Source organism: Telopea speciosissima, chromosome 7 (genome assembly GCF_018873765.1).
Source record: "Telopea speciosissima isolate NSW1024214 ecotype Mountain lineage chromosome 7, Tspe_v1, whole genome shotgun sequence".
In the NCBI taxonomy this organism is placed as follows: Eukaryota; Viridiplantae; Streptophyta; class Magnoliopsida; order Proteales; family Proteaceae; genus Telopea; species Telopea speciosissima.
Genome location: NC_057922.1, coordinates 53,976,588 through 54,002,480, shown reverse-complemented (window position 1 = coordinate 54,002,480; position 25,893 = coordinate 53,976,588). Strand labels below are relative to the sequence as shown.

General features: G+C 38.9%; 1 protein-coding gene and 1 long non-coding RNA gene across 7 annotated transcripts in view; both read right to left on the bottom strand.

Annotated features, from left to right (window-relative positions):
- The window catches only part of LOC122667733 (PH-interacting protein-like), a 53,815-nt gene that overhangs the window by 9,825 nt on the left and 18,097 nt on the right, over nt 1-25,893 (bottom strand). For 4 of the 6 annotated variants that reach the window (XM_043864129.1, XM_043864128.1, XM_043864130.1 and 1 more), the window contains 11 exons: nt 23,834-23,943; nt 23,650-23,727; nt 23,457-23,563; nt 21,092-21,186; nt 20,677-21,013; nt 20,522-20,599; nt 19,066-19,144; nt 18,716-18,884; nt 13,028-13,098; nt 11,994-12,074; nt 11,834-11,904 (listed from right to left, as the gene is read on the bottom strand). In XM_043864129.1, coding sequence (XP_043720064.1) covers nt 11,834-11,904; nt 11,994-12,074; nt 13,028-13,098; nt 18,716-18,884; nt 19,066-19,144; nt 20,522-20,599; nt 20,677-21,013; nt 21,092-21,186; nt 23,457-23,563; nt 23,650-23,727; nt 23,834-23,943 — 1,276 coding nt within the window. The remainder of the gene's footprint in view (nt 1-11,833; nt 11,905-11,993; nt 12,075-13,027; nt 13,099-18,715; nt 18,885-19,065; nt 19,145-20,521; nt 20,600-20,676; nt 21,014-21,091; nt 21,187-23,456; nt 23,564-23,649; nt 23,728-23,833; nt 23,944-25,893) is intronic. The other 2 variants (XM_043864131.1, XM_043864134.1) reach the window with 1 other exon arrangement.
- LOC122667734 lies at nt 1,821-10,594 on the bottom strand. Its single transcript, XR_006333848.1, has 3 exons — nt 10,557-10,594; nt 6,935-7,265; nt 1,821-2,066 (listed from the first exon to the last, which is right to left on the bottom strand). It is a non-coding gene; the product is annotated as an uncharacterized LOC122667734 (long non-coding RNA).

The window sequence follows — 25,893 nt, the reverse complement described above, 5'->3', positions numbered from 1 at the left end:
TGGGTCACCAAAGTGTGAAGAACCACGACTACCCACTGATCCACTGTGATATGATGGCTCTGGGTTGATTTCATCACAAACAAACAAGTATTGATCATGATTTTTTCAAAAAAAAAAATTTTTTTTTTGGAGAAAATGGTTTTATCTGAAATAGTAGAAAGACTTCATAGATGTGCTAAGAAGGTTCAATCCTATGTTCTCCAAGTGCTTCCGGTGTAGATGCGGCCAAGATTCGAAAGCCGGTTCAAAAATCACCAAAGAGAAGTGAAGGAGGAAGAAATGGGTGGAAGAAAATGAAAAAAACAAGCCTTGTGAGCTCTCGATCTAAATTTCGACCGAGACTCTATTTCGACCGAGAGCTCACGAGATTTTGACATTTTATAACTTGGGTTTGTAACATCTTGCCGATATTTCGGCGAGATGTTACAAAGTACCGAAATTTCGCGAAATGATCAAAATTTCGGTCGAATTATTGTAATTTTTCAATTCGAAAGTGTGTTTCGTTTCGGTATCACCGAGATACTTGAAATCTTGATCGAGCTTTAACGAGTTTTTGTACTATGGTTTTGATGGAAGTTTGAGCAGTAATGGAAAGGTTATTGTATGATGGTATGAGATGGGTATAACAGATTAAAGGAAAGGAAAAAAAAAAAAGAATGCAGATAAACTCTAGGAATCCAAATGGGTTAGAAGGAACCTAGATACTAGGATTATAGCAATATGGATCCACATAGCTGAGTGAGACAGAGCCTCGAGCTGAAATTCCAATTTAAGCCTAGAATTGTAACTCTGATCTAACTTAACTGGAACTAACTGATTTACAGCACCTCTATAACAAACTTTAAAAAATCATTCTACATCTTGGACAACTCCAAATCAAACCATGATCCCACCAATTAATCAACTTCCATCACAATTCACAAAACCCTTGCTGGATGCCCAGTGGGAAAAGCACTAAAAAGACCCTGAATATATGGCCAGAATGAATTATGATCCTGCCACTACGAGCATTTGATATAGGCCACTAGGGAAAAAAATGCAAGACAATTATCTATTGAGCCAAATAAAATAATAAGAAATGCCACCAAGCCACTACTAAAGAACATAAACTCAGAATATTATGTCCAGATATTGGCCCCACAAGATGGAAGCCTTAAAAAAGCCCGTAGGCAGACAACAAGGTCCTACCCGTAGCCTACTTCTTTCTGGCTGGCATCAATCAATCCCTCCGAGTGGCAGGAACCCGATTTCCCCCTTATCTTCCTAAAGCCGTGCGGGCACTCGAGGAGCGAAGCGAATGTTCGATTCAATACATGGGAGATGGCATCCAACACTATTCTATCGAGCTAGGCACCTGTGATTAGGCTACTGAGGGCATGATCACTACCATCAGGGCATTTGAACTCCTTGTAACTATTGGAACGACTTTCCAGATATGGGCAGCTTGGGATAGGTCATTACCCTCGGGATGAGCGAGTATGGGGCGGGCTCCGGTGGGTGAAGCATATCTAACAGGAGAAGGCAGCCTGAAAGATTCAGGTGAACGAACATCAGGGCATTTGAACTCCTTGTAACTATTGGTCGACTTGGGCGCCTTGGACGCCTTGGTCGCCTAATTGGTGTCGCTCTGATTTTGGACCCTCTCCAACGCCTAGGGTCAGATGCAAGCAATGTTCTTTTTGCAGATGTTTGAGGCAGATGCAAGCAATGTTCTTTTTGCGCTCCTTTGTTTTCCCTAAAATCGCCAGAAGACTTCTCATCAAGGACAAATTTCATACTTCCAGCATTCAAGTAAACAAGAAAAGTGAGACAACTCAACTCAACTCAGTCTTATCCCAACTAAATGGGGTTGGCTACATGGATCCTATTTCTCCAATCAGCTCTATTCAAAGCCATACCAGATTCCAGTCCTAAGTTTTACATATCTTTCCTCACCACTTCTCCTATGGTTATTTTAGGCCTACCACTAGCTCTTTTAGCTCCTTCTTTGTGAAATAAATTACTTCTCCATACTGGAGCATTCAAAGGCCTCTGTTGCACATGTCCATGCCACCTCAAAGGAGTTTCTCTCTGTTAACAGTAGTGCTAAGGCTGAATGCATGGATGATCAATGTGATCACCAAGCCCTTATATTTGTAATAAAGAGAGAATGGACAGAATTACAATAAGGCCCCCTCATAGCCGACTTATTTAGTAGAGTCGGCTATAGGGGGATAAAAACCCCAAAATACCCTTTTGGGTTACATCACTCAACACTCCCCCTCAAGTTGGTGCATAGATATCACACATGCCCAACTTGACCAAATTAGGATTAAACAATTTTCCACTCAATCCTTTAATGAAGACATCAGCAAGCTGATCACCTGACTTCACAGAAGGCATACAAATCTGTCCACTTTCTAACTTCTCCTTGATGAAATGTTTGTCAATCTCCACATGTTTGGTACAGTCATGCTGCATTGGATTGTGGGCAATGCTAATTGCTGCCTTGTTATCACAGTACAACATCATTGGATGACAGACAGGAACACCAAGGCCTTGAAGTAAACTTTGAAGCCACGATAACTCACAGATTCCCTGGGCCATAGCATGGAACTCTGCTTCAGTACTATATCTTGCCACAACATTCGGCTTCTTGGTACGCCAAGTGACAAGGTTACCTCCTACAAATGTACAATAGCCTGAAGTAGATTTCTGATCCGGAGAACCACCCTAGTCAGCATCACTGTAGGCCTCAACACAAAGATGATCATGCAGAGACAAAAGAATCCCTTTTCCTGGAGCTGACTTCAAGTAATGGAGAATATGAAGAACATCAGCCATATAAGTGGAGTAGGGATCATGCACGAACTGAATGACCAAACTCACCGCAAATGCAATGTCTGATCTAGTATGGGAGAGGTAGATCAATTTTCCCACCAATCGTTGATAACGTCCCTTATCAAGGGTTCACCATCTTTTTCTTTCAGACGAGTAGTAGCTTCCAAAGGAGTATCACAAGGCTAACACCCTAACAAACCAGTCTCACAGAGAAGGTCTAGGACATACTTCCTCTGGGAAAGAAAAACGTTTTTGGAAGAATAAGCAACTTCGATCCCAAGAAAGTACCTTAGCTTTCCTAGATCTTTTATTTCAAATTCTCGTCCTAAGAAAACTTTCAGGTGAGAGATCTCATCAACATCATTGCCGGTCACAACTATGTTGTCGACATAGACTATAAGAAGAGTAATTTTATCTCCACAACGCTTGATGAATAAGGTGTGATCAGCATTACTCTATTTTTACCCTACAGAAACCATGGCTTTATGAAACCTGCCAAACCAAGCCCAAGGGGATTGCTTCAGCCCATATAATGCCCGCTTCAGTCTACACACCTTTCCATGAGTTTTGTTAAATAAAAAACCTAGAGGAATCTCCATATAAACTTCCTCTTGAAGCTCTCCATGAAGAAAAACATTTTTTACGTCCAACTGCTGCAAATCCCAACCAATAAAACCCAAACTGTGTTCAACTTTGCAACTGGAGCAAAAGTCTCTTGGTAGACTATCCCATAGGTTTGAGTAAACCCCTTGGCCACAAGTCTTGCCTTTTATCTATCTACTAGCCCATCCATCTTCTGCTTGACTATAAACACCCATTTACAACCGACTGGTCTCTTGCCTGGAGGAAGAGCCACTAACTCCCACATCTCATTTTTGGATAAGGCTTTCATCTCTACCATCATGGCTGCTTTCCACTTTGGATCTGCAAATGCCTCCTGCCACTTCTGTGGAATAGAAACAGAGGAAAGAGAAGACACAAAGGCACGATAGGAAGAAGACAAAGAATCATAGGAAACAACATTGGAGATGGGATGTAGGGTACATGACCTAATGCCTTTACGAACAACAATAGGTAATTCAAGAGAAGGAACCTTACCAGATGGAGTAGCAGGCCCTACATCAAAGTCTGGCGATTGGAGAAGAGGTACCGTAGTGGTGGTAGTCTTAACTTGTTCTTTGTGCTTAGGAGTCCGGATATAGACTTCATCAACAAGAATCTGACTCACAGGCCTTCGAACCAACTGCTGCCCCTTGAACAGGAACCGGAGCTAGATCAGGAGTAGATGGCTCCCTCTGAACAGGAACCGGTAGTATAGCAAACACATCTTCAATACCCAAAGAATCATACTCCCCCTGAAGAGGTGGCAGGGAATAATAGGCTAGAGATTCATAAAAGACAATGTCCATGGTGACCAAAGTACGCCGGGTAGGAGGATGATAACACTTGTATCCTTTTTGCGTAGCTGAGTAACCCAAAAAAATACACCGAATGCCACGAGGATCAAGCTTGCCATGAGGGTAATGGTTACGAGCATAGAAAACGCAACAATAGATCTTCGGTGGAACAACAAAAGAGGAACCCTGGAGAATGTCCGTAGGTGCACGACCAACAAGAACAAGGGTAGGCATGCGGTTTATCAAGTAGGCAGCGGTAAGTACAACATTACTCTAGTATTGAGAAGGAACCTACCGTGCAAACATAATGCCCCTAGCAACTTCCAAGAGATGACGATTTTTTCTTTTAGCCACTCCATTCTGGGCAAGAGTGTCGACATAGCTGGTTTGATGAATTATCCCATTATCAGCCAAATATGTTTGGAATTGACCCTCCATGTATTCTCTGCCATTTTCAATGAGCAGAATTTTTAGAGTTGCATTGAATTGGGTCTGAACCATACAATGGAAGAGCTGAAAACAACAAAAAACTGCACTCTTGTGCTACATCATGTATACCCAGGTAGTCGAGTATAATACTCAATAAAAGTAACAAACCATCGATGACCAGAAATGGATGTGCGACGAGCATGACCCCACACTCAGTATGAACTAAAGCAAAAGTGGAAACATTTTTTTTATTCAAAGGGAAATAACTAGAACGAGTTTGTTTGGCTAAAACACAAACTTCACATAAAAGCTCATCCGTTTTACAATCCTTTACTAATTGAGGAAATAAAAAAGCTAAAATCCGAAGAGGAGGATGGCCGAGGCGGCAATGCCATAGATGGAGATCAGGAGACGAGGCTGAGTGTAACAAATGAGTTAGAGATGAAGCTGACGGGAGAGAAGTTTGACCCATGTCAAGTAAGTAGAGACCACCATGTACCTTACCACCCCCAATCGTCGTCCCTTTCACCAGATCCTGTACGACACAGTGAGAAGGAAAAAAAAGTTATTTTGCAATTTAAATCTTTGGTAAGCCTACTAATTGAAAGAAGATTAGTAGAGAAAAAGGGAACATGCAAGACAAAGGATAATGTAAGGGTAGGAGAGCAGCGAATAAAACCCTTTCCAGATATAGAAGAAAGGGAACCATTAGCCACACAAACAGTGTGTTTCCCTGAAGAGGGAGAATATTGATGAAAAATATGGGAAGAACCAGTCAATTGGTTAGTAGCACCGGAGTCTATAATCCAAGGACTGGAGACAATCGATGCATAGTGACTACCGACTGGAATACCTGAAGCAAAGTGAGAACCAGAAGGGGCAGCAAGTGCAGGTGAAGATGGAGAGGCTTTTAAGCTTGAAGTTCATCCGGAGTGAGACCAATGTCTGTAAAAGGGGCTGCAGCAGTTTTAGTGTGATTAGCCTTGGACTTGGACTTCCCAAGACCACGTTTCACCTCAAAGTCAGCAGGTTTACCATGAAGGTTCCTGCAATTGGCTTTAATGTGATATGGCTTATGGCAGTGTTCACAATTAATGACCTCCTTATAGGTATCTCCAGTGCGAGAAGACCCATCAGATATGGGAGTAAAACCTGAACCAGTTTGCAAGGCAGAACGGTCAATGGTAGGAGAATGAAGCATGGCAGCCCGTCTATTTTCTTTAGTATGAACCAAAGCATAAGACTGGTCCAATGTAGGAAAAGGAGATTTGCTAAGGACTTGAACACGAATCTTATCGTATTCAACATTCAAACCAACATTCAAACCAGCCAGGAAGTCATAAACTCGAATCTTGTCAACATGCTTGCGGTAGGCAGCAATCTCTATTGCATTAGTGGGCTTGGTAATCAATGTAGTGATCCAAATGTTGCCATAAGCTACGAAGGGCCCAAAGCACTGGGAGATGGAAAGTTCTTTTAGGGTGGTTTCATGAACCTTCTTGGGAAGTTCATACACCTGAGCATCGTTTCCAACCTGACCATAAGTCTTCTTCGCAGCAGTGCCTAATAGCAAACAACCACTGGCAAGGTCTGGTTGCATAGGGTTAAGTAAGAAGGACATGACTTGGGAGTCATTTGAAATCCATCGATCCTAAAGAGGATCAGCTGTAGAGGGCTTCTTGGCAGTCCCAGTGATGTGTCCAGTAAGACCACGACTAGCAATAGTTAAGTAAGTAGACCTAGACCACATCAAGTAGTTAATGCCATCAAGTTTGATTGAGGCAGCAAAGGGAAGATACTCATTCCATGGCTGCCCATCAAGTCCAGAAGTAACAGTAGAAGTGTTAGACATTAGGGCACAAGAAAACACCAGATCGACTCAAATATGGAGAAAATCAATATCTTTGAAATCAGCTGTTGGGAACAGCTCAAACTTGGATCGAGTTCTTCTGTTGGTGAGGTGAAAAACTCCTCCAAAAATTAGCTGCTGTTGATGAGGGATGGGTGAGATCGATCTGTCAAGGTTTTAGGAGAAAACCCGAAAATAAGAGAATATGTAGATCACCCCCAAGAACTTGGCAGAAAAGGTTTAATGGCTCTGATACCATGTCAGCAGCAGTGCAAAGGCTGAATGCTTGGATGATCAAAGTGATCACCAAGCCCTTATATTTATAATAAAAAGAGAATGGACAGAATTACAACAAGGCTCCCTCATAGCCGACTACTAAATAAGTCAGCTATAGGGGGAAAACCCCCAAAATACCCTTTCGGGTTACGTCACTCAACACTCGCAACTTATCATGAATAGGGGCAACGTCCAGGTTTGCTCTAATTTGTTCATTCTTTATTTTATCTTTCCTAGTTTTTACCACGCATCCACCATAACATCCTCATTTCAACCGCATTAAGTCTGTTTAAATGTTTTTTCTTAACTGCCCAACATTCAGCCCCATACGTCATTGTTGGTTGTATAACTGTTCTATAAAATTTCCCTTTTTGAGTTTTAAAGGGATATGTCGATCACAAAACACTCTAGATCCACCCCTCATTTTGTTCATCGTATTCTAATTCTTTGTACAATATCATCCTCTATTTTTCCTTCATTACTCACGATTGACCCTAGATTGTTAGCATCATTATGGAGTTTTTTTTTTTTTTTTCTTATTAGTTCAAGTTGGATCCTCCCTCTTTACTTATATGTATAATCCAGCTTAAGGGGGAGTGTTGGAATTAGGATTAAGTTGCTGCTCTTATAGAGTCAGCTAGTTAGGGGTAATTATGTCTATTAAGTCCCTTTGTAACTTTCCCTTCTATTATAAATAGAGGGGCTTACCTATCAATGAATCTAACATTCTATTCTCTAATTCTCTCTTTCTAACCCACGGTTCTGCTGACATGGTATCAGAGCCAACTCTGATCTAGGTTAGAAGGAAAGAAAAAAAACCTCCTTTTCTTCTTCAATCGACTTCTGCCTCCTTTCTTTCTTTCTCGGTTTCACCTTCTTCTGGTTTTCTTCTTCTCATCCTTGAAAAGGTGCAACACTAATGAGGTAAAATCTAAACCAATGATTTAGTTGCTGCCCTACTCCATCCTATCTACTTATTTTTCCATTAAAATTCTGCTGGAACCATACCTGCAACTTGAAGGTTTCCAGAATTTTCTTGAAGATCAGATTCCTCTCACTCAAGAAGGCTGATCCTCCATTGTTGGAGCCTCCTATGCAACCTTTTCCAGCACCTTTCTACCTTCTTCCATCTACTCCCCTTTCTTTTCTTCTCCAGCCTTGATTTACCCCAATTGATCTGGCCAAACCCTTAACCTTCTAATTTTGGATCAACCCTTGGTTCTCACAATCCAACCATCACATCAGGCTGAGATTTCTTGCACAGGTTACTCCCTATACAAACCCTACTCGACCTGAGTTTGGACCCTTTCTGATGGCTGGATTAGTTTCTACAGCAAAGATTCCTTAACCTTCTAATTTGGTTACCTGCTAAAATTCCTGACAAAACCCTGAATCCAATTGAATTTAGGGTTAGAGGTTTTAGATCTTGCTGATTTTTGGAGGGCTGATTACTTCCACTTCAAAGAGCACTCGACCTCAATAATTGCTCCTTTCCAAGTTTTTGAAGACCCCTACCCCAATCGATCTCTACTTTTCAGGGTTTTCCAAAACCCTGACACATATTGATTTTGGGTTAGGGATTTTTGCTGCTGTAATCATGGAGGGGTTTCTACCATCAAGAGTGATACTCTACCTCATCAATTCATGGCTTGAAGAAGTTCCTTTTTTTTGTGATAGCTGCTGCCTTATTTTTCTGCAATTTTTTGGTGTTTCTCCCTCTTGAAGATCAAGTCTCATTATTGGAGATTGGATGTTCGCATTGGAGGTCCCATTCTAGCAGTACAAATCAGCATCTATTGCAAATCTACATCAACAATTGAAGCCCCCTTTTCCCTATATCGATCTCACTTTCAGGGTTTTCCAAAACCCTGACTTTAATCGATCTTAGGGTTAGGGTTGTTCTTTTTTGCTGATTTTTTGAGGAGAGTCTTATACATATCAAAGAAGCATACGACCTAAATATCAGCATCATTCTTGGAGTTTTTTTGAAAAAATTCAGGTTTCACTCTTATGGCTCAATTTCTCCAACTATCAACCTATTCTTTTATTGGTTCCTATGTGGCTGGCTGATTTAACTACCTATGGATCTGTTGGATTATTTATCTTATACTTGCTCATTCTATTGAGCTTTACTACATACCTTGCTGGTTCTATTTATTGGCTTCTGTAAACATGTCTGGTTGACAAGTTACTGCTGCCTTTATGAGGACTACTGCTGCCCAGTTCTTGAGACTGAGTATCCTACTATAGGAGATCGAATTTCTTTCATGTTGAAGACTCGAATCTACTACCCTGGAGATCAGTTTATTTGGGATTACAACAGTGTGTTCCATAGTTATTGGTTGCAACTACGAACCTATTCAGTTGTGTGAAGTTTTCTCTACTGATTCAAATCCAGCTTACTTTGAGAACTTGATCCTAGCATTGTTCACTAATTCAGATCTGATCCAAGTTTTTTTTAAGTTTATTCCATCAATTCTACCCAGATATCTTCGTTAGTTCTATTTAGCATGTGGGAGTTCACAAATTGGAGTTTTGTCCCACTAGTTCTTCTGTGTTTGAAGATTGGAGTCTTTCCTTACTTCAAATCAGATCTGTTTACTTATCAGATTTGAATATTGGAGTTTGGTGTCTCTCCCTTGCAGGAGTTTCCATCTAAGGAATTTGTTTGATCGTTTGAAGATGGTTGACAATTTATATTTTGCATTGTTTTTCTCCGTGATTCATTATCCCACTGCTTTTTTTTCACTTCACCACCTCCCATACCATACCTTTGGCATACACCCTTAACCACTTTGGAAGTTTATGGTATTCTCTAAATTGCCATTTCTTCCTTTTCCATTACCCTTAGCACCTTCTTGGAAAATTCTGGAATATTATACTTTTGCACTATTTCTTACATCATCTCCGTTATCTGTCCATGTGTACTACTACATGTGAGGGGGGGATTATGTACAATACACCTGCAGCCATTGCAGAAAACAGAACTTGCAGGAACATTGGTGCAAAATATAGAAGATCAGTCTTCTCCACCATTACTATTGGGTATCCTTCATTAGTTTGCCGTAAGGGGGAGATGAAGAGTATTGAAGATGTTTGGTTATTGCAAGCCTATTTGAAGATTTACAATGCCTTTACAGTGCCTATATGAGGATCTACAGTTGGGTTGATCATTTCCGCTGCCTGATTCATTTGTTTCCGCTGCTTGCTGCCCTAGTTGCTTATCTTCAAGATTATCAGTCAGAGATTCATCACTGGACAGCTAATAGAAGATTGGTGAAAGCTGCCTTTTTTGGAAGTCATTCCAGTCCCAGTTTGCTGATCAAGTCTGCCCAGGTTTTGAAGATCTATTTTTCAAGTTCTTGAAGGTTTATTTGGGAGTTGTATTCATCTGTCAAGTTGGACTCTGCAACTTTGTTTCTTCCCGTTTTGTTCAAGTTGGGCAGTAGTGCCTTATATGCGCCAACTTGAGGGGTAGTATTAGCATTATTATGGAATTTTTTTTTCTTATTAGTTCAAGTTGGATCCTCCCTCTTTACTTATATGTATAATCCAGCTTGAGGGGGAGTGTTGGAATATGTATTCTGGTCCTTTTGGGGTAGATTTATTCTTATGATATTAGGATTAAGTTGTAGTTCTTATAGAGTCAGCTAGTTAGGGGTAATTATGTTTATTTCAGTCCCTTTGTAACTTTTCCCTCTATTATAAATAGAGGGGCTTACCTATCAATGAATCTAACACATTCTATTCTCTAATTCTCTCTTTCTAACCCACGTTCTGCTAACATAGATATCTAAAGTTATGACATTGTGGTAACTCCCTATTATCAATTTTAAGTTTTTAACCACCCCACTCTCAATCCTATTGTTACTAAAGTTACATGCTATATACTCTAGTTTTGTTCTACTTATCTTAAAACCCTTCGATTCCAACGTTGATCTCCATAAATCCAACTTGACATTTATCCAAGTTTCTAAAACTCGGATCTCGGAACCAACTCGGTTCTGGGAAAAACCGAATCGAGTCGAGATCTCGGCGAGTTGGTGCATTTTTTTTTTTTTCTGACTCGAAGTCTCACCTCAGTGGGTTTTAGACCTAGTTTGGGTTTGAAACTTGGTATTCAGTCTATTTTAGGCCATTCAAACACAATGGCACTATCAGATTTTGCAAAATCAAAGTCTAAATATGAGTTTCACTTCGGACCATAGGTTGGTAGGCAATGATGTACTAAAATACCCTACTCTACACATAATTTAGTAATAGAAAGCAAGCAAAACATTCAATTAATAGCTAAACAACTTAAATAAGAATCAGAAATGTTAAAGTGATATATCAAACTGTTTAACAGTGTTACAACTATCATCACATAAAATGACTTTGAATCAAGTATTCAGTCCCCACTAGTGTCACAGTCTTCCCATGACATAGCGTTGCTGTAATGTTGCATATAGTGCCCCACAGCAAGCATATAAGAGTTCTGTCAAGTTAGGTAAGTAAATACATAGTAGATGGGTCATTTCCATGGGTCAACCCGAGATCCAAGATCTCGGCGAGATATGGACAAGATGCCTCATTAAAATGGTTCAAAATGAGATCTCGAACCGAGATCTCGGCGAGATCTCACACTTTTGGGACTTGCCTAAGGTCTCGTCTCGTTTTTTCCAAAAACCGAGAAACTCGGCGAGATCTCGCGAGTTCTCGAACTATGCATTTATCCCAACAATTATTTCATCTACCAAAACAATATCATCTGCAAAAAGCGAGACATACAACAAAATTAAAATGATTCATAGCTGTGGATCTCGCAAGTGGCAGCACAACTGTGTGTATTAATCATGAAAAAAATTAGCAGATATAATAATGAGTAAGAGCTGGGTTCCCCTCCCCCCTTGTATTTTGAAATCCTAAGCAGAATTTCTTATAAGCAAGATACCAAAAGAAGAATGTAATGAATTCTCCACTTTCAAATGAAAATACCATACATCTATAGGAAAAAACATTCACTTAATGCAAGGAAAAATATAGATCGTCAATATCTTGAAACCTGTGAAGTTTAACTTACGGAGAAAACTTCCCATCTACCAACTTGAAGCGTCCAGTTTCATATATGCGAATGGGTGTTCCCTCCCATATCTAGAGACATAAAATACCAAAACATAATTGAGGAGCACTCAACAGAACAAAAGATGATAGAAAAGAACTTATAGAACCAGACAACTCACATCCCACAGTATGGTTTTCCCATCATAACCAGCACTCATAGCCATCCGGGGATTGAAAGGATGAACATCCAAAACATAGGTCTACCAATAATACAAGGAAAATGACCAGAATAAAAGTTAATAATGTGGAAAGTGACATAAATAACCAGTGATTGAAACAGAACTATGGGCGAAACAAAATAATATTTGGAAGGGATATATGATAATTGAGTCGGAATTGACAACTGGACACTAAAGGTAATTTTGCAGGTCAAGAAATCACAAAGTTGACATGTCAGAAAATGGTAAAAAAGACAACAGACAATATCATGTTAGAGATTAATTCTGCTCAACACCTGTCAACCAAATATGAATATGCATCAAGTTCAAGGAAAAAGAGGTAAGTGAAGTTCTTTAAGAAGAAGAAGTTATTAAAACAAAAAGAAAGCTTATAGCCACATAATGGACAAACAATAAATTGGAATATCATCACTCCTCAATTAACAGTACAAATATAAACATATTATGGTGTCAAGTGTGAAAAACACCACATAAAAAGGGCATACCCAGTGCACGAGGCTCCAGCCACTGCGGGGTCTGGGGAGGGTCATAGTGTATGCAGCCTTACCTCTGCTTCGCAGAGAGGCTGTTTCCAAAGACTCAAACCCATGACCACTTGGTCACAATGGAGCAACTTTACCGTTACACCAAGGTTCACCCTCGGCAAAACCACCGCATAACAGAGCTTAAATTTTAGATAAACTGGCAAGAGTAGCCCAGAGTCGACTTAATAACCAAAATGGGCAAACTTGCAAAAGTAACAATGTGAATATGTAAAATATTTACAAAAGAAAAAAAAAATACTTGAACTAAGATAAATTCAAAATATCCACAAAGTTAGTCATAATTAAATGCCCAGAGGATGCTTTTGAGTGATGGGGTTGCCATGTGCAGTAATGCAAATATTTTCAAATACAGAGCAAATATATTTTCACCATATAAAAAGACTTTCTACAGACTCTAAATATCTAGAACAAACGATCAATAATACTTACAGATTCAGAATGACCAGTCAAAGAATGGACCAGGCTACCATCAGCAGCATTCCACACACAGATTCTGCAATCTGGAACAAGAAAATAACATCACAGGGTAACGTCAGTGATCTTAGACATTGCAAAATCACCTGAAAGGATGCAACCACAGCACAGTACTGCCTAGCAACACTCACTGATGGTATGGTATTTGATGCAGAATTCCAGCAGAAGAGAGGAAGAAAGGGCAGAATGAACAGCAGTTTGGTCTGGTTCAATTTTTAACCAGTTTTCTGGTTCAACTTGACCCTGTTGTTCTGTTCTGGTTCACCCAAGGAATCTCAAGTCATGGGCTAGTTTGGAGTCTTTTATTTCTTTATTCTAATTGTCATTAAATTTGTTTGAGTTAGGCTGGATTAGGTCTCTTTGAGTCCAGCCCTGTTTAAAATTGATTTTCCCTTCTTTAGTCAGTGTCTTGGTGACATAATGTCACCTCCAAAACAACTATCAATTGGGGGTTTTAGAATCCAGTTTTGATTCTGTTCTGTTTCCTGATTGGGTTAAACCTAAATTGATCCGAGGCTGTCCAGCACGGTTCTGTATAAGGAAATGTAAAGGGCTACAGGCCTACCAACGATTTATTGAATGAAGAAGCTCTTTGCTGCCAATTGGTTCTGTGGATTTCAGACCAGCGCTTGTGGATTCTAGGGTGTTTAGCTCAATTGATTCTGAGCGTACTTCTATGGATTCAAAAGTGGGCAATTGTGGATTCAGTAGCTGTAATTCAGGTGGAATCCTTAATTGAGATTCTCTCTCCAATTGAATTAACAAGTCAGTTCTTTAATTTCTTTATACTGAGATCTCTCTTCTAGTTCTAGTCTCAAATTCAGATCTGGCTTGCTGTTAAGTAATACTTCCATTGTTAATCTCTATCAAAGTCTGATCCACTCCATCTTACCATCTGTTAGCTTCTTTGAACAATGGGACTTGATTTCTGTTTTAAAATTTCAGTTTCCAATCAATATCTCAGAGACTAGACTCCTATTTCAATGCTACTTTCAATTCTGGATTTTCTGGATCTGATTTCTTGATTCTGAATTCTATTATTGCTTGAGATCTCATGTTGCTGTTGAATTACTGAATCAGATAATGATTAGTTCATTGTTTTGAGCCATTAAAACCATGCTATCGAATTCAGTTTCCTATTTCAAGTAGGAAACCTTCATGTTGTTGAATCTAGCTGTTGGGTTGATATCATATTTTACTGGAATACTTCCCCTCCTGAATTGCTGTTTATTTACTAAATCAGATGATGATTAGTTCATTGTTTTGAGCCACTAAAACCATGCAATTGAATTCAATTTCATATTTCAAGTAGGAAACCTTCATTTTGTTGAATCCAGGCGTTGGATTGCTATCATATTTTACTAGAATACTTCCCCTGCTAAATAGTCCAGGAAACCATAATATTAAGTACATCTTGGTGTGGGGGGGGGGGGGGGTAGAAAGACTTAACCCTAGGTTCAGAATCACACCCCTATACAAACTTATTTAGGAGACTGAAAAACAGACTCAAACACTAAAAAAGAAAGGCCTAACCCAATTTTTAACTAATAAGGTAACATAAACTGACCAGGAATTCATCCAAAAAAAAAAAAAAAAACTGACCAGGAAACTAAAATAATGAAGGAAACTGATCAAAACAGAACTGGACTTACAGAATCCTAATCCCACCTAACTAAAATACTTTTAAAAAAAAAAAAAGAAAAAAGAAATAAAGACGCTTAACTAACTATTCCTGTATGCCTAGCCTCAACCCATATTATAGGCCCATTAAAGTGTCCTATTACAATAAAAACACATTGGATCAAAAGTCCAACACATACATAACCCAACCCAAAGCTTATTTCAAATAAAATAAGCCCATGTAGGTGGTTATTTAACTGCATCACATCTGATTTGACTTGATTAGTCTAATAGGTTATCTTCCAAACATGATTTGGTTCCATCCCTGTGATTCTGGATTTCTCTGGGATTTCTGAACTCTAATTCCTTGGGTGAATTGAAACCCCATCAGTAAATCTTTACAAAAGGCTTTTTGACATATCCAATGTTTTTTTTCTTAAGGTAATAACCACTGAATTGCATTGCAGAAGACATGGATTACGTTGATGTGATACAGATACACATCCAAATCACCAGTCAATTTTTAGCCCCAAAAAGGTTAAAAAATGAATGTAAAGTTTCGTAAAATTACAAGAGTGACATTTCTTATTAGTGGCACGTGTGCAATTTTATCACTTTAGAGCCAGTTTTGATTTTTGAAGCACTTCCAATCACTCTTCCATTACTTGCTTGTGCCTGAAATTTGACCAACGAGATGGTTGTGCTGTACCCTTTCACATAGTCCCACCCATGTTTGCCACGTTGTAATTTGAAATTTGATAACACTTTATAGAAATCAAAGAAAATAAATGTGGGGCATGTGTGCAATTTTATCACTTAGGAGCCACTTCCAATTGGTCTTCCATTACTTGTTTGGCCTGAATTTGAGCAATGAGATTAATGTACTCCTAGATTGGTAGGAGACCAACTAGGAGCCCGTAAACCAGGATCTGTTATGAACAGGTGAATTGGCTAGGTCAAAAATAGGTTTTTGATGAAATTAGGGTTAGGGTTTGATGTTAGGGTTATGTCAAGTCAAGGTAGGTGAGTCTATTAGTGAAGGTCCTGAGATGTTTTTGATGGACAGAAGTGTGTAAATTTGAGTAGCAACTTAGGTTTAGGGATTCGGGTTTTGGAAAAGAGGGGGGACCTAGGGTTTAGGATGGGAATTTGGGGCTAGGGTTTGGAACTTTGGATAGATTATTCCTAGTGTAGGGAATGAAATTCGATCCAGGTATGGTGTGTTTCTGATGGTTGGATTGATCTGTGAAGAATTTGGGTAAAGGGATGATCTCCAAAAATAGGTGGGATGTTGTGGTTTGAATGGGGTAATGGGAAAACAGCTTGGTTCGAGTATTCCAATTAGGCAAGAGAATACTCGATCCAATTATGTGAAGGTGTTGTTAGCTGAATGGTTTATTTAGGGAGATGGGATGGTTTCAAGAGATGGATGGGAAAATTAGGGTTTTGGGGTGGTTTGGAGGGGTGGTTTGGAGGATTAGGCGAAGAATGGGTATTGATGGGATGATTCAAACTTACTGTTGTTACAAGGGCAACTCAGTTGGTTAGAGGATCTTGAACAAATCTTGAATCTTGATCTTAAACTTGAAGGAGATCTTCAAAGAATTGAAAGAAAGCTTCAAAGAACCACCCGGGCTTCACACCTCAAGGTGTCGATTAGATCAAACACCAATCACACCAACGAACCACCCGGGCTTCCCACTGACAAGGTGGCAATCGAAGCAAACACAATCCCACCAACCTTGATCAAACACAAAACAAAAATCTTCAATGGAGAAGAAGAGAAGCAAAAGCTTTTCATTAATATCAAAATTCGTGTCCAATACTTGCCCCCCTTACAATCTTATATAAAAGACTCAAAATTAGAAACTTACACTAAAAAAGAAAGGCCTAACCCAATCCTTAACTTATTACATAACTTAAACTGAATGGGAAACTGAAATAGACTCAAAAGAGAGTCCTAATTCAGCCCCACTAAATACTTAAAAGAAAACTACTAAAATCAATTAAATTGAACCAGTGGTTCAACCGGTACAATTTCAAACACTAAAACATGAAAATAAACTAAGTATAGAGCTAATCCCGTATGCAACCTATGTACTCCTACTTTAGGTCCATAAAAGTGACCTATTACAGTGAAAACCCATGAGATCAAAGGCCCAACATGTATATAACCTAGCCCTAGACTTATTCCTAATAAAACAAGCCTATTCTGGTAATGAATCTGCGTCAGAGATGGTTGTGCTGTACTCGATCACATTGTCCCACCCATGTTTGCCACATTGTAATTGGAAATTTGATGACAAAACTTCATAGAAATCAAAGAAAATAAATGTACAATAGTACACAGCAGGAATTCCCCTCCAAATGAAGAGCAGCATAAAAGCTAACAAAACCAGAAACCCACCCAAAAAATATAAAACAAAATTACAAATGGATAGCCTTCCAAAAACATAATCGAGGCCAGACACCCTTGCTTTGGCAAGTCATCAGCTGCCTCAGTAGCACTTCTTGGTATCCATTACATTGAAAAACAAACTAAAAAAATACTAAACTAGGTGCCGGATGGGTCTAATTTAATGAACACTGCCATAAATCTTCCCAAAGATCCCTCATTCTACAAATAACATTTTCTGAATCTCTCTATGATGGCATGAAAGAGTTCCCTAATGATTAGTTGCTCCACTCCCAACCTTAATCCCATCAATTCTTACAAAGTCAACTTCATCAATAGGGTCAGAAAAATCTATGACGACTCTTATTATCCCAGAGTATCCACATTCAACTTAGACAGCCCCTCAAGAAGGGGTTGCCAATTAACTACCATCCTGTCCACTGTCTCCTTCTAAAAATAATTAACACAGCGCAGTCCCTGAAAATCTGGCCAGCAGGAATACAACCCCAATCAATGAAACAAGCCCTACATATTTGTCTATCTTTTCCAAAATAAAGCTTCTATGAATGTATCCAGAAAATAAAAACCAAAAAATAAAGCTTCTAGAAGACTACCCTCTTCAGATACATGTAGTTCAGACTTCACAACAGCATGTTCACAACCACGCTTCTAAACCCTCTGTACATGCATCTGAAACACTGGCCATCATTTTTCTTTCTCCAAGAAAGAGAAGTCATACAAGGGTTTTTTACAGGCATGCTCATACAATATTAAGCTATGTAACCTAGGGCTGGCAAGTGAACCCGTTTACCTGCCTTACCCACTTACCCACCTCTCATTTCGAGGGTAAGGGTAGAAATTCTACACTGCTAGCCTAGGCAGGTCAGGTAAGGATAGAGTTTTTTTTTCCACCCGCCTTACCTGTTTACCCACCTATATTTTTTAATTAATAAATATTCTATATTTATTTATATTACTGACTTTAGTCTACTAGATTTAAATGTTGCAATTTGTTTGTAAGAATAAGTGAATATCAATTTCTATATAAATGATTATTTCTATGGCAGTTCCGGATGATGTATTTGGTTATTCTGGGGTAATCGATTAGGTTTTGATTATGGAATAACATAGTACTCCGGATAAATTAGTACAAAAATATGCTTTGCGAAATTGTGATAGGAATTTAGCTGAAAACTGAGTTTAATATTACTTTACCTGCCTTACCCACCGGATAATGGAATTTCTTACCCATACCCTGTAGGGTAAGGGTAAATAATTTCTTACCTTTACCCTGAAGGATAAGGCAGAGTACAGGTAAGAGGTCTGTACAACCTAGAAGGGCACGGGTAAGGCCCATACTTGCCTATTCCCAACCCATCTGAAGCCCTAATGTAACCATATGATATGGAAGCTGCGAGAATTCAGGTTAACTCCATTGAAGCTAATGTCGCAGTTCCTGAGTTTCTACACAAATCAAGATCAAGGAAAGGAAATCTTCCAAACATCTTGATCATTTCTAGGTTTCCATGACTCCAAATGTCAATGAATATTTCATTATGAAAGCATTATACCAATAACAATGACAACCATTATTGGTTTAAAACTCAGACCAACAATGAATGACTCACCCATAATGGCAGCAAGCACAAAACGGTTATCCAGGCTCCAGACAATCATATTAACACCACGAGGAGTTGGAAGGAATCTCTGACGTGGGCCTCCACGAGGAGGCTGAGGAGGCATTGGTGGGGGCGGAACCTTCAGATGATATGCCCGTGTCCAGCGTCCAACTTTTCCCTGCAACCAGGACAGGAAAAATCAGCATCATATTATACATATCTAACTCGGTACAAAACACAAAACTGAAGGAGAAATAGACAACGCAAAACCATCCTCACAGGAAAAGCTTGAGGAAATAAGCAAATATGTATCCAACTAAAATCATATTAAGAAAATCTTGTCTGAAATAAGAGCTCACATGAGATCTACGTGATCTTGGAATCCAAATGATAGCACTTCCATCGCGAGAACAGGTGACTATGTTGTCATGTGTAAACCTAAAAAGACATTGATAAAGAAAAGATGCAAATATAATGTCAATTACAGGGTAGCCAATGCTGATTCTGCATAAGTACAAGAATTAAATCAGCTGAGAGAAATATAAATGGACTAAGGCTCTCTTTGGCATAGTTTATATTTATATTTATGACCTATTTATGAATAATCAATAATGAAAATAGGTTTTGACCTATAAACAATAATCGTTTGGTTACCACTAGACATAATAGATTATAAAATGAAAAATATATTTGGTATACTTAAGTGAAGACTATGTTATACATTATATTTATTCATAATATATATATATATATATATATTATATATATATTATATAGTACATATTATATGATATTATATATAATATGATATATGTTAAGAGAGAGGGTGGGGTGGCATTGTTTGAGGTATCGGTATCGTATCACCCGTATTGGGTGATACGTAACGGTTTTACTAGTTTCCAATCCCGATACTGTATCGGTGACACGGTACGGACAAGGGGTAAAACAGTCAAATCCTATTTTTAAGGGAAACCAGGGACAAATTTGTCCAATACGGCCGATCCATGCCGATACCATATCGGTTACGGTGTCAGTTTTGCAGGTGACTGATACCTTATCCGATACCGTGCACTAAAACCATGGGGGCAGCGTGGCGCGGTTTGAGGTATCATTATTGTATCACCAGTAATGGGTGATACGTAACAGTTTTACTAGTTTCCGATCCCGATATCGTATCGGTGACACGGTACGGGCAAGGGGTAAAACAATCAAAAATCCTATTTTTTAAAGGGAAATCAGGGGCAAATTTGTCCGATATGGCTGATCCATGCCAAAACGATATCGTCATCGTATCGGTTTTGCAGGTAACTGATACCTGATCCGATACCGTGCACTAAAACCATGGGGGTAGGGTGGTGTGGTTTGAGGTATCGGTATCGTATCACCCGAATTGGGTGATACATAACGGTTTTACTAGTTTCCGATCCTGATACCACATCCACATCGTATCAGTTTTGCAGGTGATTGATACCTGATCCGTAGGGGTTGGAGAGAGAGAGAGAGAGAGGGACAAAATAGAGGTTTTGTTCTAATTTTCATTAATTTTACCATTTTAACCCCACTTAAATAGCAATTCTGCACATGTTCATTAATGGTACCCGCATAAACAAACATTAACAATTTACGGTGATAAATCATAAACAACTCTCGAGCTGTTTATGAATTTATGCTTATAGTGATTTATTTTAATGAAAAATAGAGGTCATAAATCATACCAAAGACATCTATTTATGTTTATGTGTCAGATAAACATAAATTTAAATAATACCAAAGAGAGCCCAAGGTAATAAAGATAGAAGTAGAAAATTATTGCACCAGGAATTCTTGAACTTCGGAACATTATCCTCCTTCAAAGCATCAATTGTAGAATATCTTGATGGCACAGCACAACCACTGCATGGGGACATGGCAACAAGGATCATAGGTAAAATTTCATACTAAATGCTGTCCATAACCCAGAACAAACTTACCTGAATTGCACGTAGTTCACATCATTTTCATGGCCAGATAGCACATCCATCTCATGATTTGGTTGATCTGAGTCTTCTGTGTTCGATTTACAAGCATTCCACACCTGCAAGTAACTGATCCTTGGTAACAGAGCACATATAATTACAGCTAAATTCATTTTAGGAATGGACTTGAAAATGAAGTAGCATGCAAATGCTGAAGTAAAAATGCCTAGATGTACCCGGGCTAAAGTGTCTGAGCTCCCAGTGACAAAAACAGTTCCATTAGCATTAAATGCACAACAAAGTATTTGATGACTCTGAGGACCAATACTTGAAGAGGGACCATTGCTCTTTCCTGCAACAAGTTTCATAATCCCATGTAAGCTCCAATCAGACAAAGCCCAAGTCAACCAATGTAAACAGAAGTAACTACCAGCTGTGACATCCACAGGCCTTGGAATGTAAACTCGTGGACTGAAGTTGGAGTTTCTAGCATCCCATATCCGACATGTACCATCATCTGATGACCTAAAAAGGAAAAAGGAAACAGTATATAATAGATTACAGCAAATGCCGAGCGGCAATTTGAATGTATGGATTGTGTAACAGCGAAAAGGTGAACATATGAATGAACTACACTATAAAAGCACAACAATATGTGTTCAAGCACTTCAAGAAGACACAATTACATGCAGAGAACAGAAAGGTTATTTTATAAACTGATAAATTCACCTTTCTTTTGGAGGAGGAAACTACAGGCCAAAGTGATTAGCATGTGAAAGAGCATGCCCACAAACAAAAATAACAAAGCAACTCTATATCTCTTTCACTAACACAAATTGAAAGCCTGAATGCCTGGAATTCCCCGTATAAATATGATAATATTTTGACAGGCCTGGATTTCAACCATGACAGAAAACAAGAAAATTGATAGTATGCAAACGCGTTGACAGTTCACTGTTACCAAATGAACATGGGCTTTTAACCTTGGCGTATAGAGCAGACCCCTACAGACTTCACAAACTCAACAAACTGGCCATATTTAAATCATTAAGTTCCATATTCTTCTCTAGGAGTACAAGGCATATTATACTATACCTACAATTTCCAATTTCAATCTTGTACAACTATGTACATCTCTGGCAAAGAAGCCAAAGTTCAATCTCACTCCCCCAATCAGGTCCCATAATTATTTCTCTTAATGGAAAAGTTTCCCCAATCACCCTTAGTTCTCCACAGCCAATTAGTATGCATGGTTGCAACAATTTATAGCCTACCATTATTCTTTTTCATTTTGTAGAATTTTGCCATACATTCGATTCTATAGCCAAAACCCCAAAGGTGAACAGACAACATTACAGGGTTAAGATTTTCTTTTTAAATGATTCTGATGTTGATCGAAGCATGAAGAAGACCAAAGAAGAAAAATAAAGTTACTGTTCACGTGAACAGTACCTCACGACTTTGTTCGCGTGAACAGTGATTTGGGGGCCAATATGGACTGCTGGCCTAGACGAGTTGATTTTTTGTGTTATTATTATTATTAGACACTTATTTAGTTTCCTATTTGAGTTGTAATCCTAATTGGGAATCCTAGTTCTGTTAGGAACCCTAGTTAGAGTCTAGTTTCTATTTTATAGGTTTTATTAATTAGTTTCTTACTTAGATTAGGATTGGGTTGTTTTATTATAAATATATGCATGCAGCTGAACAGAAAAGAGACAGATTGAAGAGAAAAGAGCTATTGATGAAGCTGTGAGATGCAACAATGGTGAGATACCAAGGGTGAAATGATGATGGGCTGAGATAGCTGATCCTATCCCCCCCCCCCCTTCTATACCCCTTTCTTCTTCTTTCCTAACCTTTGATGTTCTTCTTTATATGTAAATAGAAAATAGCAATAAAAAAAGAGTTTCAGTTATTTAATTTTATTCCTTTTATTGTATTGATCCTGCTGCAACCAATCTCCCACTGGTTTCCCTGGTTCGAGATCGACGTTTGCATTAGATTCTCCTAAAAACTTTGCCGTAAACAGTGTAAATACATATACTAAAGGGGAGACATCATAACAATGGATATAGCTTAGGGACAGATTGAGGTTTCCCAAATAAAATGCAATAATTGACATGCAGGTAATTCTGTAAGAAACCATAAATCTAAATCAAACTTTGTAAATAAAAAACCCCAAAAGGAAAAATGCATTTCCGATTTTGCCACTGATATAAAATGGTTGGTATAGCGACTCTAGAAAAAAAACTCTGAGCAAAGGAAAGTTCTCAAGTTCAGTCTGCAGCTGATGTCCCTATTTCACATTCCCCATCTAAGGATCATAGTTCGAGATCTCGCCGGGATCTCGCCGAGTTTCTTGGTTTTTGGAAAAGCCGAGACGAGACTGCCTACGAGTCTCAAAAGTGCAATATCTCGGCGAGATCTCGGATCTCGGGTCCAGAGATCTCGGATCTCGGGTCCAGATCTCTGGTTGACCAAAAGTTGAGGCTTCGAGTTGAAAAAAAAAAATTGCACCAACTCGGCGAGATCTCGACTCGTCTTGGTTTTTCCAAGAGTCGAGTTGGAACCGAGACCCGAGTTTTAGTACCTTGCTAAGGATACAATCTTTTACAGAAGTAAAAGAGGCATAATAGAACATACAATGAACAACCCTAAGACAAATAATCAGTCTTCCAATACTAAAATTAATATAGAGAAAGTATTCAGATTACTTAAGGCAGAAAGAAGACCAAATAGAGTTCTACAGTATAGTAACTACAAAGCAAGTAAACTCAAAGAAAGAGGCTCACGATAAAAGCTGGTAAACAGAGCTAGGCCTCGGACTAAATGCAATGGTGGTAACAGCTCCAGTATGCCCCCGCAAAACCGAAATTGGAAGCCCATCTGGCAAACGCCACTGCAGTAGACCATAAGAAACTGTTAAATCATCAAAACCAATAAAATAGAAAACATTCAGTCAACCAAAGGTAATAGAAATCTTACGACTCGAATGACAAAATCATTTGATGAGGATGCCACCAAAGCATTGTTTGAACTGACAGCCAAGTCAGTTATGTCCCCCTTTAAAACCATAAATACATAAAACGTAAGTATACTAAAAAATGGAACAGAGACAAACTATGTGTCCATGTGTAAAACATAGACCATTAGACCCTCTAAAACTCACTTCATGCCCACGGCAGCTGGCCAAGCAAAATGCAGTTTCCATTGACCAAATTTTTACAAGACGATCATCAGAACCTGTAATCACATATCTCCCAGTGCAGTCCAATGTGGCTACAGGATTTTCCATCAAGAAAATCTATTAGGTACCAAACAATGATTGCAAATGGTTCTAAATTGACCAATTCAATACCAAGATTCACACTAAATATAGAAAAGTAAATTAACTGGGAAAAAAACAGTGATAGAGACTCCACCAGAAACTACAGCAGAGAAAACAATGCAGTTCAGAAATGGATGCTTGACATGATTCGTCGTAAGGTCTCGGACAAACATCCAAACCCAAAGTGCAGAACTTAAAAATAAACTAGAATTGTCAAGGCAACTGAAGTCCATAAGATCCTGGCATGGGTGTTTATAATTGAGAAATCAAGGCCTGATGTTGATTTTTGAATCAAAGGAGCACGAAACAGAGAAATAACACTGTATCAAATATCAATCACCACACAAGCAAGCGTTTAAGAATGGAATTGTTGGTGTAATCAGTAACCCTCCCTGATTCGGTTTGAAATATTATATAATGTCAACTAAGGGATGAGAAGTCCAGTTAATCTTTCTTTTCAAAAATAGGATTTTTTCGAGCGGGGGGTTGTAGAAGTGAGGATCACAGTACCCAATAAGCCAATTACTGGATGGACCCAGTCCTAATTAGTAACACCTGGATTGATAAATTACATGCATCTCCATGCATCTTCAATGGAAAAAATATTAAGCATGGATTGCATAGCTTCCCAGTCCCAAACCACTTGTTCCCTCAAAAGCATTCTGCTCTCCATTGCCACCTTGAAAATAATACACCTGACAAATTCTTCAAAATCCCACATGATCCATCCACTCACTTACCCATAGATAGGTTCCTCTGTCTGGGTACCAATTCACCACGTTACTGGAACGAGGAATCACTAACAGATTGTGATTGTAAAAGGCACTGTGTTTCCTGATAGACAAAATTTTACTCAAATCAATGTAAATGGAAAGAAGTGACAGAAGAAACCATTATCACTACAATAGGTAAATGACGATGGAAGAGATCATAGGAATTGGATCCCATCTACTGATGCATTTGAGATTGTTCAATTGGGCATAGGAAGACTTTTTTAGCCCATGGATGGGTTTTATGGACGTTGGGCTTTTATTTGGGTTTATTGATGTAATGGACCTTTTTATTAAGCCCATATTTAGGGTTTTTATTCTGTACATGGGATTAAGTATATGGACAAGATTGTGTGGGTCCCATTAATTGGAGTTTTTTTTAGCTGGTTGTAGGATGTTTGGAGTCTTCTTTTAATAGGTTATGCTTTTGGAATGGATTACTCTCACTCTCTCTCTCTCTCTCTATATATATATAGCCAAGACCCCCCTCATCCTTGGGGAGGCAAATAGTAGAGAGGGCGGGGGGCTGACGGGTCCAACAGGAGGTGGCTGGCCATCAGAGAAAATATCCTCTCCAATACTGAGGATGGATTACACTCATTGAAAGAGTTGGTCCAACTACTAGAACATGGGGAGCATCGGCCTGAACCAGGGTTTTAAGTATCGGTGCATATCGTGCCAAATACTCATCAATAATTCCGAATTAACCAGAGATTTTAGATAGTCCTGGAGGGTGAAGAATGTGACAAACAGCAAGAATAGTGGAGTTGCAGCAATGATTTCTGACCCAGATCAAGTTGCACAGTGTACCAAAGGCCATCCTTATCGACAACAGCTAAGGCAACCAGTGTAAAGAGGAGGATAATTAAGAATTCCCAAGTAGGTTAAAGGATGGGTACATGGTTATACTATCTCAAGCTCCTAGTCCGTAGGTGAAAACCTTCTGAAATTTTATTAACCATTATTGCAAGTGGGATGTAGCTGTGCACGTCATTATCCAAGTAATCCAACACACCCATTTTTCCACAAATGATCATAGCCACCATTACTTTCCATAAGAAGCCTGCACTTGACTGGGACATGCATCTTTCCAAGTCAATATTGAACATAACACCATTTCCCCCTTTTAAT